General features: G+C 44.6%; 1 protein-coding gene across 8 annotated transcripts in view; it reads left to right on the plus strand.

The window, feature by feature from the left end:
- The window catches only part of MLPH (melanophilin), an 85,813-nt gene that overhangs the window by 16,964 nt on the left and 53,285 nt on the right, over positions 1–15,564 (plus strand). For 7 of the 8 annotated variants that reach the window (XM_019554159.1, XM_019554162.1, XM_019554160.1 and 4 more), the window contains exons 2-4: positions 3,011–3,146; positions 11,075–11,296; positions 13,316–13,452. In XM_019554159.1, coding sequence (XP_019409704.1) covers positions 3,037–3,146; positions 11,075–11,296; positions 13,316–13,452 — 469 coding nt within the window. In that variant the 5' untranslated portion in view covers positions 3,011–3,036. The remainder of the gene's footprint in view (positions 1–3,010; positions 3,147–11,074; positions 11,297–13,315; positions 13,453–15,564) is intronic. The other variant, XM_019554164.1, reaches the window with a different exon arrangement.

Consider the following 15,564-nt stretch of genomic DNA (forward strand, 5'->3'; position numbering starts at 1 on the left):
TGGCCACATGACCTGCCTGGTTGCCCTAGCAACCCCCATCTGTGTTGCTCCAGGGTGCTTCAGCAGCCCTATTCCTCCTGCTAATAGCAGGCCTCCTGGTGCCCTGTTACACCTCTCCCCTTCCTGGGGCATCTCCTTAGGAGCGGGGCACGGGAGTGCCCCGCGACAGCAAGGTAAAGTTAAAATGAATGATGACTAGGACTAGGGACAGACATTCACAAAGCCTGAGCCTGAATTGATCCAATCTTTGCAGGTTAGTCTAACCTGCAAAGCTTGAACCAATTTGGAGGTGAATAAACATTCATTTTTCATTCCAGAAATTCAGACACATGCCTGCAGTGGCTCCAGCTAGAAGCCAGGGAGCACTAGAGCAGCCCTCCCTTCCTTCTACAGTGCTGAGCTGAGGGGGCATGGTCAGGCCCTGGCAGGATACTCTGATTAGGGAGGGGTTTCTCCCCACGGCTCCCCAAGCAGCCCAGCAGAGAGTTGATGACAGTATTTAGCACCCCTAACTCAGTGTTTATCAGCCCATTAAGAAAGCAAAAGTTTCTCTCAGTAGTTCAAGCTCTTCTTAAACAACTTTTTCAAAGGAAGGAATGGAGGGACATTACTAGCTACCTGTTGATTAGCTTCAAAAAGCCATGAGCCAACACTGTGCTGTCTGCTTTTGTCCTGTTTGCTGCAGCATAGACCGTAGCCAGCATGTGGTATGCTAGCTAATGCTGAGCGGTGTCTGTGTAAGGCAGAGGGGAGGGGGAAATCCCTGCTTCAGCAGAGAGTGGGGAGCGGGAATGGGGGGGAGCAGAAGGAAACCAGGCAGACCCCACTGTCCATGAAGTCTCTGCCAGAGCTGCAGCCAGGGAACAGAGGGGAGGTGCCAGCCCAGCTTTCTGGAGCAGAGATTAGAGCCCTGCCTAGCCCAGAAAGCATGCTTAGATGCTGGGGGGACTGATCTGGGACAGACATTGCATATACCGGTTTGACCCAAATCAGTTAAGTCTGATACTACATTCAGCCAGGTTTATCTTAAACCAGTTTCAGCCATTTTCAAACTGGTTTATGTGCACTGAACATCTGTTCTGTTACAGGTTTAAACCAGTTTCTGATCACTTAAACCAGTTTATGTCCGACCCTAGCCTTGCAGGGTAGGTGGCAGCCTTAGCCCAAAATGAGCCAGTTTACAAAATGCTTGGATGAAGGAATAGAGGTATATGTTATTTACTTAGATTATAAAAAAGGCCTTTGACACAGTGTTGCACCCAATTATTATAAATAAACTAAACAGTTGCAGTGTAGATTATTATACAGTCCGGTGGGTGGAAAATTGGCTTATGGGGCACACCCAGAGAGTGGTGGTGGATGTGTCAATTTCTACCTGGAGAACTGTGGGCAGCAGAGCCCTCCAAGACTCTGTCCTGGGACTGATACTGTTCAATATCTTCATTAGTGACTTGGATGAGGGAGTAGAAAGCACTCTGTCCAAGTTTGCAGATGACACCAAACTATGGGGGGAGGTAAACAAACTAGAAGGCAGGGAGAGGTGGATTTGGACAGGCCAATTTGCCATTTTGGCTAAGTACAGACAGTCAAAAAGTCCAAGGCTAAATCAGTTCAGTCTTCACAGATTAGTTTAAGCTATGTAGATTAAACCAATAAGCAAGTAAACAGACATTCACATTTGATTACACAAATGCAGCCATATACCTGCAGTGTTTCAGGCCAGAAGCTGGCGGGTTCTAGAGCACGCCTCCCTACTTGGCTGGAGCAGGCTGCCAACTGCCCTGCAAGGTCAGGAGGTGGGGTGGAGGAGAGGGGGTTGTGATGAAAGTGCAAGCCATCCTGGGAAGCTGGGGGACTTAACTTGAATGTGGAAGGGATCTGGGACAGAAGTTCAATAACCCAGTTTAATCTAAATGAATTTAGTCTGATACTATATCCATCCAGTTTTATCTTAAACTGGTTTCGGCCAGTGAACCCATGCTAGTTGTCCGTTAGCATTATTTTACCTGCTGGTCCCCCGCAGATGTCATCCTTAACAATTTACTCAAAGGTCTTGCCAAGGACAGAGCTGAGGCTAACCGGTCTGTAATTACCTGGTTTCTCCTTCCTCCTCTTCTTGCAAATAGTGACCACATTGGCCCTTTTCCGGTCCTCCGGGACCTGTCCTGAGCACCACAACATTTGGCAAGTGACATTTCCTCTCCCTGTATCAGATCAGCATCTAGGAATGACATTTAAAAGTCTAAGCATGTACTGTAGTTCAGATGCCTACAAGACCATATGCCCTGAGACATGGTTTCTTTGTTTATTGTATGTGCTGTTTGCAGAGGAAACTAAAGGAAAGGACAGACAACAACAAAGTATATATATGCCACTTATCCCTTGAGGTTTTGTAATTCTTTTCCATTTTATCAGACTTGAACTTCAAGGAATCCCATTCATTCTGTTCCCTTACAGACACAATGACCTTAAATACTCCTAAAGCCATCAAGTTTAGTTCAGGTTCATCTTACAGTCTATACTTGCTAATTAGCAATTCATTCCACAACACAAATCCAATGAGGACTTGCAAGTGCATCTTGTTGTCCCAAGAAGACTGGTAAAAGGGAATACCACTTTCCCATAATTCCAAGGAGCTTTTCTGCTGTTAATTGGCCTTAGATTATACTCAGTCTCTCTCTCTCTCTCTCTCTCTCTTCCTTTCCCCTCTCTTTCCCCCTCTAAAAGCAGGTTCTGTCAGTGGTTAAGTTACATTATCACAGGAGGCCAAGTATAGTTCTCTGTACCATCTAGCATGCCAAATTGTTTGACTGGACCAGCTCGTATGGGTGTTGACAGAGATGGAATAAAATGCTTTTCCTATGTCAATATCAAATCCTTCCCAGAAGGTGTGAGCTTGTACCCTCGTGAGTAAAAATAAGATAGTATCTCCCAAGAAAGCATACCAGGATGATCTCTCATTTGGCCTGCCATGGTAATGTTCACTGCTTTTCTTTTTCCTGCTGTCTAGGTTCCTTAACATAACTCCTTGCTAGGATGGGAAGGAAATTGGATCTGTCCAAGCTCACAGATGAAGAGGCCAAGCATGTTTGGGAAGTGGTTCAACGGGACCTTGATCTACGGAAGAAAGAAGAAGAAAGATTGGAGTGAGTACATTCTTTAGGGCTACTTCAAGGCTTTGATGACTCTCTGAAGGAAATAGCAGGTCCCTTTAGATCTTGTTAAACATGAAAACAGACGTTAGAGATTAAGCCAAGAGTCTGAAAATACAGACAAGAAAAAAGAATAAACTTGAGTCTGACTATCAACCCAGTCCACCAAATTTTTCTGAAACTGAGAAACCAAATACTCAATGGATGCAAATTACCATAGCTCCATTGGGATCAATCATTGGTTTAAATCAGCATAGCTACATCAGTTTACACCAAGAAATTGTGCACCCCAAGGCATTATCATCATCCAGGGAAGCATGATGAACCAACATCTAGTTTCAAATACACGAGAGCAGGTGACATCAGGAGGAGCTCTCTGCATGGATAAAAGGACAGAATTTGCTTTGGCAAAATTTGTTTTTATTAATGGGCTTTTATAGGCTTGAATGCAAATATCAACATGATTCTCATAAGTGCACAGTTTACAAAAAAGCTGGTTTAAAATGGGTCAAATTCTATTAAATTTTGGATTTGTTTTTGTTCTTTAAAATGGGACCTTTTCTCCCCAAAACAGTTGATAATTCAAGTCTAAGAAGAATTTGGACCAGCTGCAGTCTGCATTGGGGTTAATTGTTTTGTTCCTAGGAGCCAAAGTGTATGGTAGAGAAGTTATCTCTACTTCTGTTTGAACAGAAGTGTCTGGCTACAATTTGTTCAAGCAGTTGTCTAAAACAAGTTTCTCATATCACAAGGTTGGGGAGGTTGTTTTTTTGGGGAGGGTTTAATAGTGAAATCTAGTGGGCATGGGAGACAGATGAATTATTTTTCTTGTGTCACCAGCTATATATCACATGGTTCTAAAGACTAATAATGCAGCATGTAGAGCAAAGATAAAGGTGGAAAAGAGACATAGTACCTGAGAAGTGAAGGGAAAAGGTTATTCAATTCCTGTAAAGAATAAGACGTAGAAACTGACTCAACTCCTCCAGACATCATAAGAGGGTGGTTCCATTGAGATTCCATTTGTATTAATCACTTCACTGTATTTGATTTGTACTGTAACCATAAAAAATTTTCCTGTAGCCACAATGAGCTGACTTCCTCCCAGCCAGAGTGGACCTGGAGAGAGTGAATTTTCTAGTGCCAACAAAAATTAGGAACAGCGAATGCCTGCTATCCACTGCAAGATGTTCAGATTTCCTCACAGTTTGCCAAAGGGCCTCCATCCTGACCTGCAGACTTCCTTGGGCAGAAATTGCTGGTTATACTGTTAAACATATTTTTCCTGCTTTGCCAGGCCATTTCAATGTAATCAGCCTTGTGAAATGTCTGATTCAGGGGAGCATGAGAGGAACATCAGAAATAATAAAGTTTGCAGTAAATCCTCAAGAAGATGCTCCAGCATTAGTTGCAATAAAGCACAAGCTAGTCTGAATGGTTCAGTAATGCTGGAAGTTGAAGGAAAGCTTTATCCTTGATGAGTTTGATTTAGTGTGGCAGGGATCAGCATTTTTTTTTCTTTCTGATCATTGGGCCTGAAAATGTTGTAGACCAGTTCATTAGCTAACCCATTCTCTCTCCCATGTGATTTCAAAAGGAGATGTCTTGCAGAAAGCCAGCGCTAGAAAGGAATGTTTTAGGTCATATGATAGATTGAAGAACAAGTCTCCCTGAGGGTACAAACATAACTGTTTCACAATCCAAGAACAAAGGGTCAATTCATGTAATTAACTCTTGAGGCTGATTTCCAGGGGCATAGCATCAGGATGCTGGATATGTCTTGAGGGTTAGGAGACAAAAACAAAATACCTACCAGGTCTTGAAGGTGTAATGCTCTGTATATCCTACTGTGCCATTAATTTCTATCTCTGGTTTATGTAATATCAGGCCTCAGAATGAGTTTTCATCTTGTTCTCTTTCATGTTAATACCACCATGGCTTTATTGGCTGGTCATCAGAGAAGCATTTACACAAGCTTACTTGTCTTCCATGCACAAAAATGAGTCGCCAGAAACAAATCTGCCTGTTTGCTTTGCAGCAGAACCTTGGAGCTCCAGTCTGGAGCAGGCTGTATTTTGTAGGGTGCATTAGGATTAATTTTAAGGTTTATCAAGCAGCCATATAGAATGGTGAAGAGCCCTTGGGTGCAGACATTACACGTTCGCTTCAAGTTAACTTATCTTGGATTCTACTCCAGAGTAAATGACCTAAGTTTTCTGCACAGATACACACCCAGCTGTCTGGAGATGATGGTCAATAGTAAGTCTACTAGATGGCAAGGGAGCTAGTAATAGCCTGTTTTGCATTTAACAAAGTGCTATCCCAGAAAATCTAGTAAATTGATAGATTGATAGACTGGTTCACCTATACAGCCTACACTGTATTTACTCTGGACATTCCAAAAAATGACCCTTTACCCCAAAATAGTTACGCACTTTGGTGTTGGGCTGTGCACAATGTGTCTGCTCAACTTTGACCCTAGAGCTGGAGTGTTCAACCCCTGGCCCATGGGCCAAGTCTGACCAGTGGAAGTAGAGGAGCAGTTTCCCTGCTGCCAAATTTCTGGACCCATGAGGGGCCCCACAGGCCAGATAATGTGGCCCTGCATGCCAGATTTGTCTGGGTCAAGACCGGACCAGGTGGTGTACAGGTTGGATTGGGACAGGTGGGTTCAGATCAGGTGGCACAGGCCCTGATCGCGGTGGCACACGGCTAGATCCAGTGGCATGGGTCCAGACTGGGCAGTTAGTGGCTGGATTGGGAGATGTAGATCATGGTGGCATGGGTCCATATTGGGGTAACACATGGCTGGATATGGCATCAAGGGTCCAGTTCAAGGTGTTGCTTGGCTGGAGCAGGGTAGCACAGGTCTGGATCAGGTCATGTGGGATCTGTCCCATGGACCTACCCTACTCCATTTATCTGGACTGTGGAGGCAAAAGGTTTGGCACCACCAGAAAGTAAAGGCAAATTACTCTGGAGCAGAGTGCCTCACCAAGAGCTAGTAAACAGTGAGCATCACAAAAGGCCAGCATGCTCACTCTCTGCTCAGTGGGAGAGATGTCACTCTGGGAGGCATCAAACCTTAGAGACACCCTTTCCAAAGCAGAATTTCTGCTTCTCTCAGGTAAGGAAGTATGTGCATGTCACAGCTCTTTCTGGGCAGGCCATGCAGAAGGGCACAGGGCATTTTTACCTGGCGTTGGGGACACTCAGTTGAGGACCACTATTTTGCTGCCTCAGCTTCCCTCAGTAGTTTTTAAATGAGGGTACCACCAAATTCAAAAAAGTTGGAGAGAGGTCCCTTGACTGAAAAGGTTGAGAGCCACTTGTGTAAGTGTTTAGTTGGTAAATGTTGCTTATCCTTGGGTGCTGAGAGCCAGCACCTAAATGCATAAAGATGGGGTAAACAGTGATTCTTGCTCCTCTGTGCAGACACACAGCCAAGAAAAGGTTCACTGCTATCAGTTTATACTGTATATCACCCATTTTCATCTGCAACAAATACTTCCCTGCTGAAAGAAACTTCTGAGCAACCAATAAAGGTGTGTGTGAGCACAGAGACCGCCCTTAGTGGCCAGGCTTGGAGGTGTAGCTGGAATGTTATGATATTTAAAATATTTTTTCATGGTACATTAAACAGACCCTGTGCAACAGTAGTTTCACATTAACTCCATTGCATCCAGGATTAAAAGTGCTTATAATACAGGCTGGGTAGGTCAGAAATGAGAGGTAATGTTCAGGGGCAACCAACACTACGGGCAGATCCTGCTTGTTTCCTTTTACGACCAGGTCACAAAGTCCTTGGATGCGGGCATTGAGGTGGATGTTGTCTACCTGGGCTTCAAGAAGACCTTTGACACTGTCTCTCACCCCATTCTCATAAAAAAACTAGGCGACTGTGGCATTGATGCCTACACAGTCAGATGGGTGACAAATTGGCTTAATGGTTGCACCCAGAGAGCGGTGGTGGATGGGTCATTTTCAACCTGGAGGGATGTGGGCAGTGGGGTCCCCCAGGGCTCGGTCCTCAGGCCTGTGCTATTCAACATCTTTATCAGTGAGTTGGAGGCGGGCGTGGAAAACACGCTGTCCAAATTCGCTGATGACGCAAAGATGTGGAGAGAAGTGGTTACACTGGAGGGAAGGGACAGAATCCAGCTAGATCTAGACAGGTTACAGAGGTGGGCAAATGAGAATAGGATGGAATTCAATGCAGACAACTGCAAGGTGCTGCATCTAGGGAGAAGGAACCTGCAGCATATGTATAGGTTGGGGAACTCCCTTGTCAACAACACAGTGGCTGAAAGGGATCTTGGAGTCATTGTTGCCTCCAGGATGGACATGAGCTGCCAGTGTGAGGAAGCGGTCAGAAGGGCTAACTGCACCTTGTTGTGCATCTATAGATGCGTCACAAGCAGGTCCAGGGAGGTGATCCTTCCCCTCTGTGCGGTGTTGGTCAGGCCACAGTTGGAGTACTGCGTCCAGTTCTAGGCGCCGCACTTCAAGAGGGATGTGGCTAGCATTGAGAGGGTCCAGAGGAAGGCCACCTGCATGGTCAGGGGGCAGCAGGGCAGGCCCTATGAGGATAGGCTATAGGATCTGAACCTGTTCAGCCTCCACAAGAGAAGACTGGGAGAGGATCTGGTGGCCATCTATAAACTCACCGGGGGGACCAACAGAAAATAGGTGAGGCTCTGTTCCCCCGGGCACCACCTGGGATAACAAGGAATAACGGCCACAAATTGAAAGTAGGCTTCAGGAGGCATTACTTTATGGTTAGGGCTGCCAGGCTCTGGAATGGACTCCCACGGGAGGTGGTGCTCTCCCCTACATTGGGGGTCTTCAAAAGGAAGTTAGATAGATATCTGGCTGGGGTATCGTGATCCCAGCTCTCGTTCCTGCCCAGGGCAGGGGGTTGGACTTGATGATCTGTTCAGGTCCCTTCCAACCCTAGAAACTATGAACTATGAAATGGCAGGAGATGGGGAAGGGGAAGTAGAGAAGAAAAGTTGTCCCCTTTCTTACTGGAGGCAGGTCAGGAGGCAGGGCAGAAAGCAGGCTATATTGCCCCCAGCAGGTCCTGATTACTGAGTCTGCCTGGATGGAGCAGCTGCCTGCTTATAAGCAGCAGGCTACTCAGTATAACAGATGCCTCGGTTCCAACCATTGACCCTTTATTTCCCAGTCCCTGGGTCCTGCCTTTTTGTTCCTAGTGTTTCAGGTGCTGTTTGTTTGGTCCTAACTTCTTGTTGCCTCGGTCCACCTTGTTGGTTTCCTGGCTTCATCCTTATTCCTGCCTACTGACTCCTTGTTCCAGGCTCCAGCCTTGACTCCCCATGCCCCAAACTGCCTTGACTCCTTTTTTCCAGATTCCAGCCCCTGTCCTCTGACAGTCAGTTTCTCACTTGTGACTTAGCTTGGCAATTGCCCATGTTTCAGCTCTATTCTCAAAGAGCTTACTGGCATCCAGGATCACGGCATCCGCTCACTGTGCCAGCACTACACAACCATACGGGATGTGGCTGCATCCCCCTCACCATAATCCTGGATCCTCTTATGAATGCAGCTGCACTGTTAGTCATTCAGGAGGTAGTGAATGCAGAGCCTAGCATAAATTTGGGGTATAAATGTGTTCTTGATTCCTTTGGTAGTCTGTATCAGCTGCATTTTGATTACTCATTCAGCACTGAATATAGTAACAGATCAGCAGGCTGTGATCCTGACTTCTGAAAATATATTTTTTTTAATGAGTCACATGGTTGTTGTAGCCTTTCTGTCAGTTCAGCTGAGATCTGTCATCACCTTGGCAGCTCTGGAGCAGAGGAATGGGGTAAGACTTGGAAAACAAGACAAACCAGTCTAGTGAAAGTTTCTAGTTCCCTTAGAAACAGCTGGAGAAAAGCTCCATGAGAAAAGTTGCATTGGGCATATGGAATTAATATTATTTTGCATTTTCTATTGTGGTACCAACCACAGACCATGGCCAAGTTGAGGTCCCTTGTACTATGTGCTGCGCAAGCATAAAATAGTGCCTTTATAAGTCTCTCATTGTGATGGACAGGGTCTTGCTACTGTAAAGATATAACTCTAAGCACCATGCGAATGCATGGAGCATGCTCATAGTGGGCCAGATTCACAGCTAACGTAAATCAACCTTCATTCAAGGTAATAAAACTATTCTGGATTGTACCAAGTAAGAGTTTTAGCCAAGGCTAAGGAGCTCAGTTAAGAAAAATTATCCCAGGTCTTGGCAGCTGATGTCTGTCCCAGCCTCTTTGAATAACATTTGGAAAGGTTCCTGTAGGACCAGAGAAGCATGCCCTCCCATCCTGCCCCACGCGCTTTGGCTCAGGGGCAGGCCTGCAGTCTTTCTGTCCACTCCACCATCACCCAGTACCTGAAAGGGAAAAAAAAGTTGAATGGATTCTTTTCTTATTAATTAGCTTTGAGCTGCCAATTGACCTGTCCCTGAATGGGTCACACTAGTATTCATTTATTGACCCTACACTAAAGCCAGTGCAGTGGTGTGCAGTTAATGAGGTTACTTTGGCTCCAGTCTAGTTCTTTTAAGAACAGCTCGCCTATTGAGGTTTCCCTTGTGTTACACCAGTGTTAATTCTGTTTGAAAAAGGGCAGCTTCTGAGCCCTGCCCAGATAGAAAACAAGCCTTGAAAGACCTTTCCTACAAATCAAATAGCAGGCCTCCTGATCATAGCCCAGAAGTCAAACAACCTGTGGTAGGTGTTAGCTAAACCATTGTGCTGAGAACAAATAGAAAACCTTCAAGTAATGAGACATCGTTCGCAGGTGTTTGTTTGCACTTGCTCAGCTGACTGGAATGCTTCTTCAGCCAATTCTGTCTGCTGTTCAAAACCCAGGGTACACAGAGGGCTTCCTGCATTGACTCCAGGCTTTTGTGTCCAAGAAGCAAATAAAATGCTTGTTAGCAGAAAAGGGCTATTGTGAAGCAAAGCATGGAGGAGATGGTCATTTGTGGCACTGGAACATCTTTCACAATTGCTTTCTTATAAACTAACAAACTGTTCTGTGTGGTGGGTCAAAACCTGTGGGAATAGCCAATGAAATATTTTTGTAAGCATTGGCACAGTAGCAAAGTGGAGTAGGCAGAATGCACTGTCTAGCGAAGACTCATGAACAGACAGTCTCCCTGCTTTTAGCCAGTTTCCATACTCTTCATTCCCAAACCCCAGTTATAACCAAATGCCTGTAGATGTAATCCAGATTTTTGATGTTCCAGAGGGAATCCTGCAACGTGAAAAGAAATTAATGATTGTTGGATCATGTCCTCAGCTAGAGGAAAATGAGTTTCATTGAAGTCCTAAGGATGATTGCAAGGTTTTTAATTTCTGATAGGAACTAATTAGAACAGTAAGTTGGTTCCAAACCCCAATGCCCCGGTTATGTTTTGGATGCAGACAAAGTCTTGTGAAAACAGCCGACCTAGTGACAGTTCTGTTCACAACCACAGTCTTACAAGGACCAGCTGACAAGATTTCAGCGTAGGTAGCTCTGAATCTGAGTCTTTATGGATTCAGGTTTGGCCTTGAACTCTCCATCCTTAGCCTAAACTCAATCTGAATCTAGATACAGACCAGTTCTGCTGTTTTCTAATACACGATTCATTACTGATAATTGCCCTAGGACATTTTCTACATGCCACGAGACTTGGGCTTTCACATTTATAGAGCTAGTCATGGGGGAAGTTGTGCTAAATGAAATCATAGTCCTCATGTTACACAGGTTTAAAAATATCAATTATTGAGTCAACTTGTGTTCTCAGATACACTGATGTGATCTTGCAGCTGGACTGCTCCGATAAGGCTGTTTTTCAGACTCAGCCCCCTTATATTCATTTCCCTTTCTGATTTCCTGATGTATGTTTGTTTGTTCTGTTTAAGGGATCTGAAAGGCAAGATTGAGAGAGAGAGTACCAAGAGGGAGTTCTTATCCAATCAGTCCCACCTAAATGAAACCCACTGTGTCCACTGTCTGCAGCCCTTCAAGTTCCTGGTGAACAGCAAGCAACAGTGCCTAGACTGCCACTTCTACACTTGTAAGAACTGCAGCCGCTACAACACAAAGGACCAGAGCTGGGTCTGTGACCCTTGCTGTTTATCCAGGTAAAAGGACTGGATCAGCCAACCTCTTAAAGAAAGAAGTGTTGGAGGCCGCACCTCCGCTGCCTCCCTGCTGAGTCTGTGCCCTCTGCTGAGAAATAAGTGCCTCCCACTTACTCTTGCTCTTTGTGTGCCTAAGCCTGGGAATTAGGCAGAGTAGATGCCATGGTATGTGCCCCACAACACGCTTGTGCATATGTTATGTCTCGCATATGTTATGTTGGGGTACATGCTAAAACATCTACACTGCCCAACTGCCAGGTGTGAGCACATGTGGGATACAAGGGAGCAGAAGAGGCCCTGACCTTAGCAGGGAAGTGATATAAGCCTGGACACAGTGGAGTTAGGTTGAAGTTGAGAGGTGTTGTGGCCTGGTGAATAAGTGTTTTGACAGAGACTCAGGAGACCTGGGTTCAGGTCCTAACTAATTCCCAGCCTGTTGGGTAACCTGAGACAAGAACTCTTCTTTACTTCAACTACCCCATCCATGAACTAGAATGATACAGCCCTCCCATTGTAAAGTGCTTTTAAATATATAAGTGAAGAGGGCTTTGTCAGAGCTGGATTAGCTAGTGGTGTATTTACGAAGAATCCCTGTAGGCACAGCAAAGTAATATTATGGTAGAGAATCACAAAGGTTCTTGAGCACCAGTTCCCTCTCCAGGGAGGTAGTAACTGGGGTACCCCTGTAACCTCAGGTTAGTTCACCTTCCCTGGGGCTTCTCTGCACTTTCTGGATGTTAGATGTTAGTGACGCTCCTGAACCAGGTACACAAGCTTTCTCCATGGGCCCTCATTTTCCTTCGGCCAGCCTTCTCAGGCGCTCCTTGAACTGTGAACTCTACTCAGAAGAAGTGCCATTAGAGGATGGGTGTTACACTGCGGGAATATTCTGCCCTGAATGGATAGACTTACAAAAAGAGCCATTGTTGTACATACTCTAAAAGGGAGGTTGAGGCTTCAGTAGCATGCAGTAGAGGTAGTACCATTAGGCCTTCAAGGCACTGGCTAAAACTGGAGCTTGTCCAGGCTCTTACAGCCTCAGGATGGGGAGGGAGAATTGAGACATGGTTCCTTCCCTATCTTTTGGACTAATATGGCATACAAGGGGAATGAATGAGTCTTGTATGTTCCAGGCACAGAGACTGATGGAGTGACACAGCTTTGCCTGGGGTGTAAAGCACAGGGAGGATCTTTGCCATCTCAGTGCATGAGGGCTATTCACAGTCTAGCTTAGAGGAAATGGAGCCTCTGTGCAGACATCCTCCGGAGCTGCTGAAGGGAATGTTGTTACCATTACAGTTGCTGCAAGGCTCTTGGGCTGGTACTGGCCTTAGTTACACCCACACTGCTTCCTTGACCTCAGCAGAATTGCACAATACAAACTATGACCCTTGGTCTTCTTAACTAGTAACACATTTCCTTGCACAAGGTATCGGATCATTCCCTTGAGGAAAGCCAGAAGTTGTATTGCCAGAGGGCCTGAGATTCAGGGGTTTATACCCCTGGGGAAAATATAGTTACCACAAACCAAAGGTACTCTGCAAATCTGCTACATAATGACCACAGAGGTCTTTTTCAGTCAGCCCCACTAGGACATTTTATTAAGGAGGAAACTTGAGCCATTATTCCATCCCAAAAAACACAGCAACTTAAACTAAGATGGAAATCCCTGTAGCACTTACAGCTGGATGGTGCGTAATGCTCCATAGGATGTGCCATAGAGATGGGAACAGTGTCCCTAGCAGTTCTAGCTGAAATGCCAATATTGTCTTACTGACTCAGAGTAGGAAGGAGGGTAGATACACATGTGCCTGTTACGCTGGTAGGGAAGTAGATCCTATATTTTGATTTCTGTCTGTCTTTCATTTTGGGGCCCAATCTGACAACTGTTGAAGACTGTAACAAAGTCTTTCTATTGACTTTGAGAGGTGCTGGGTTGAAGCTTGGCCAACGAAAGCGTGGCCACACTGGCTTATATCTGTATATTCCCACATCTTACTCTGCTTCTGTTTTGCATAGGGTTGTAAAGATTGGCTCCTTGGAGTGGTATTATGAACATGTGCGGTCCCGTTTCAAGAGATTTGGAAGCGCTAAAGTGATGCGGTCACTCTGTGGCAGGCTTCAGTCTGGGCAGGAAATGAATCCAGCATTACTAGGTAAGACAAAAGTCTGGGATCCCTTCAACCTACCTTACATAGTTTTTTAACGTTGCTGTGGTGCTTTGAATATATACAACATTATGTATGGGCTACTTATGCTAGTGGTGTTTAAAATCTAACCAAATTAATGCTGAGCTATTGTTTTGTTTTGTTTCTTGCTTGCTTTTTCTAAACTAGGAAATGATTGGCATCCTAAAAAATTATGCTGTTTAGATAAAATGTATGCTCAGTACAACTTCATCAACAATGGGGGTGAGCCTGGTTGTGTGTATGTTTTAGTTGTATTAATATACACAATAATATAAATATGGTGCGCTTATAGTTGTATTTGCATCTAGGTCTTTAAGTCCCTTAAAGAAATGGCTTCAATACAACTCTGACAATTTATGCAGGTTGGGATTCTGGCCCATTATCTCAAACATTTATCACCTACTATTTATCCTGCTTTCTACAAACTAGCTCTAGCTAAAGGCACTACATAGTCAGAGCAATACACTAAAAATGCCCTAAATGTCATCTGAGGATTTTCCAAGATTAGCCAGCTGGTGTGTAGTCTCAGTCCTTTTGAACCTGTAAATATCAGAAGCATGTCATGACAAAAGCCTGGCGTGCACTGCACTCTTAAGTTTTGTCAGTGCAGTGAGCCAAGGCAGTGGATGATATCAAAAGATTCACTTGCTCTAGGGCTGTAGGGTCAGGATTTGAGGTCACCTTCCGTCTTACCCCACATACAGTGCTCCGCTCTTCTCTGGACCAGCTGAGGATTTATCCCTAAATCAGCATTTACCTTCCCTACAAGGAAACCAAAGAGTGTGGATATATTTTAAAGAAATGGCTTCAATACAACTCTGACAATTTATGCAGGTTGGGATTCTGGCCCATTATCTCAAACATTTATCACCTACTATTTATCCTGCTTTCTACAAACCAGTAAATAATTGCATTCTAACTTGCCAGCAGGTGTCAGTGTTGCACGGTTTTTAAAAGCAACTTGGCTCTTATAGCTGGCGCATGTTGTAAAGCTTTCTTGTAAAGAAAGCTACCCCTTCTAAAGTCAAGGAACAAATCTGCTGAATTTGCTCTTGGTCAGCACAGTTCAGTATCAAAGAAAGCAAAGGGAAGTATGATGTGCTTCATGTGACTGTTCTAAAGTATCAAAAAGTAGTACAATATGTGAAAAGCACGTCTGCGAAGGTTGGGTGGGAAATGGGGACAAGTTAAAACCAAAAATGCCCATGCAGTGGTCTTCTGGAAATATTTTGTGATGTTACAAGTCCTGCAACTTAAAAGAAAAAATCCAAATATTCCAAGACTCAGAACCTACAGTTTTCCCATGATGAGAGAATCTCAGGATTTGTTTTAAAATAATAATATAAAAAAAGTTTTAATCTTTATCCACCTACCAATAATAATAGTAATAATAATAAAAATAGAAGTAAATGACTCCAATGCATTTTTAAATGTCATGATTTCTTAAGCCAACTGCCTTCAGTTGGGGGCAGGCTGGGAGCTATGGACCTGGGTCCCTGGCTTCATAGCCCTAGAAGCTGGGGCCCCCTTCCGCAGGGCTGGGAGGCAGGGGCTTTGGGTGGGGGGAAGGGGCATAAGCAGGGCTAGGGGGCTGTTGTGTGGGAACCCACACAAAACAAATACACAAGGTTAAATGTAGCATCAGAAGTTTTATTTATTGTCACCGGGTTTACAATTTTTAGAAAACCCGGTATTTACTGTGAAAAAAATAATAATACCAACAATAAAAGGCAACATTTATGATTATTAATTATACTAATATGCAGTGCATCTTGCCATGTACCTCCTACCCTCGTTTTGTTTTTCTGGCATGCTGGCACTCCGGCACCTTCCAAGGTAGGCATTGTGGTCTCTTTAGCACTCTGGCCGAAAACGTTGCCTACCCCTGCCCTAGTTTTTCCTCAAATATAGATTTTCCCCTTTACTGGAATAAAATACAGATTTTTCATGTTAGCAGAGAAACCCATGGATTTTGCATTTTTCATAGAATCATAGAAGTAGGGTCGGAAGGGACCTTGTAGATCTTCAAGCCTGACCCCTTGCCTGGGCAGGAGAAAAAACTGGGCTCAAATGATCCCA

The sequence above is a fragment of the Crocodylus porosus genome, unplaced genomic scaffold (genome assembly GCF_001723895.1).
Source record: "Crocodylus porosus isolate Cpor-Errol unplaced genomic scaffold, CroPor_comp1, whole genome shotgun sequence".
Taxonomy (NCBI): Eukaryota; Metazoa; Chordata; order Crocodylia; family Crocodylidae; genus Crocodylus; species Crocodylus porosus.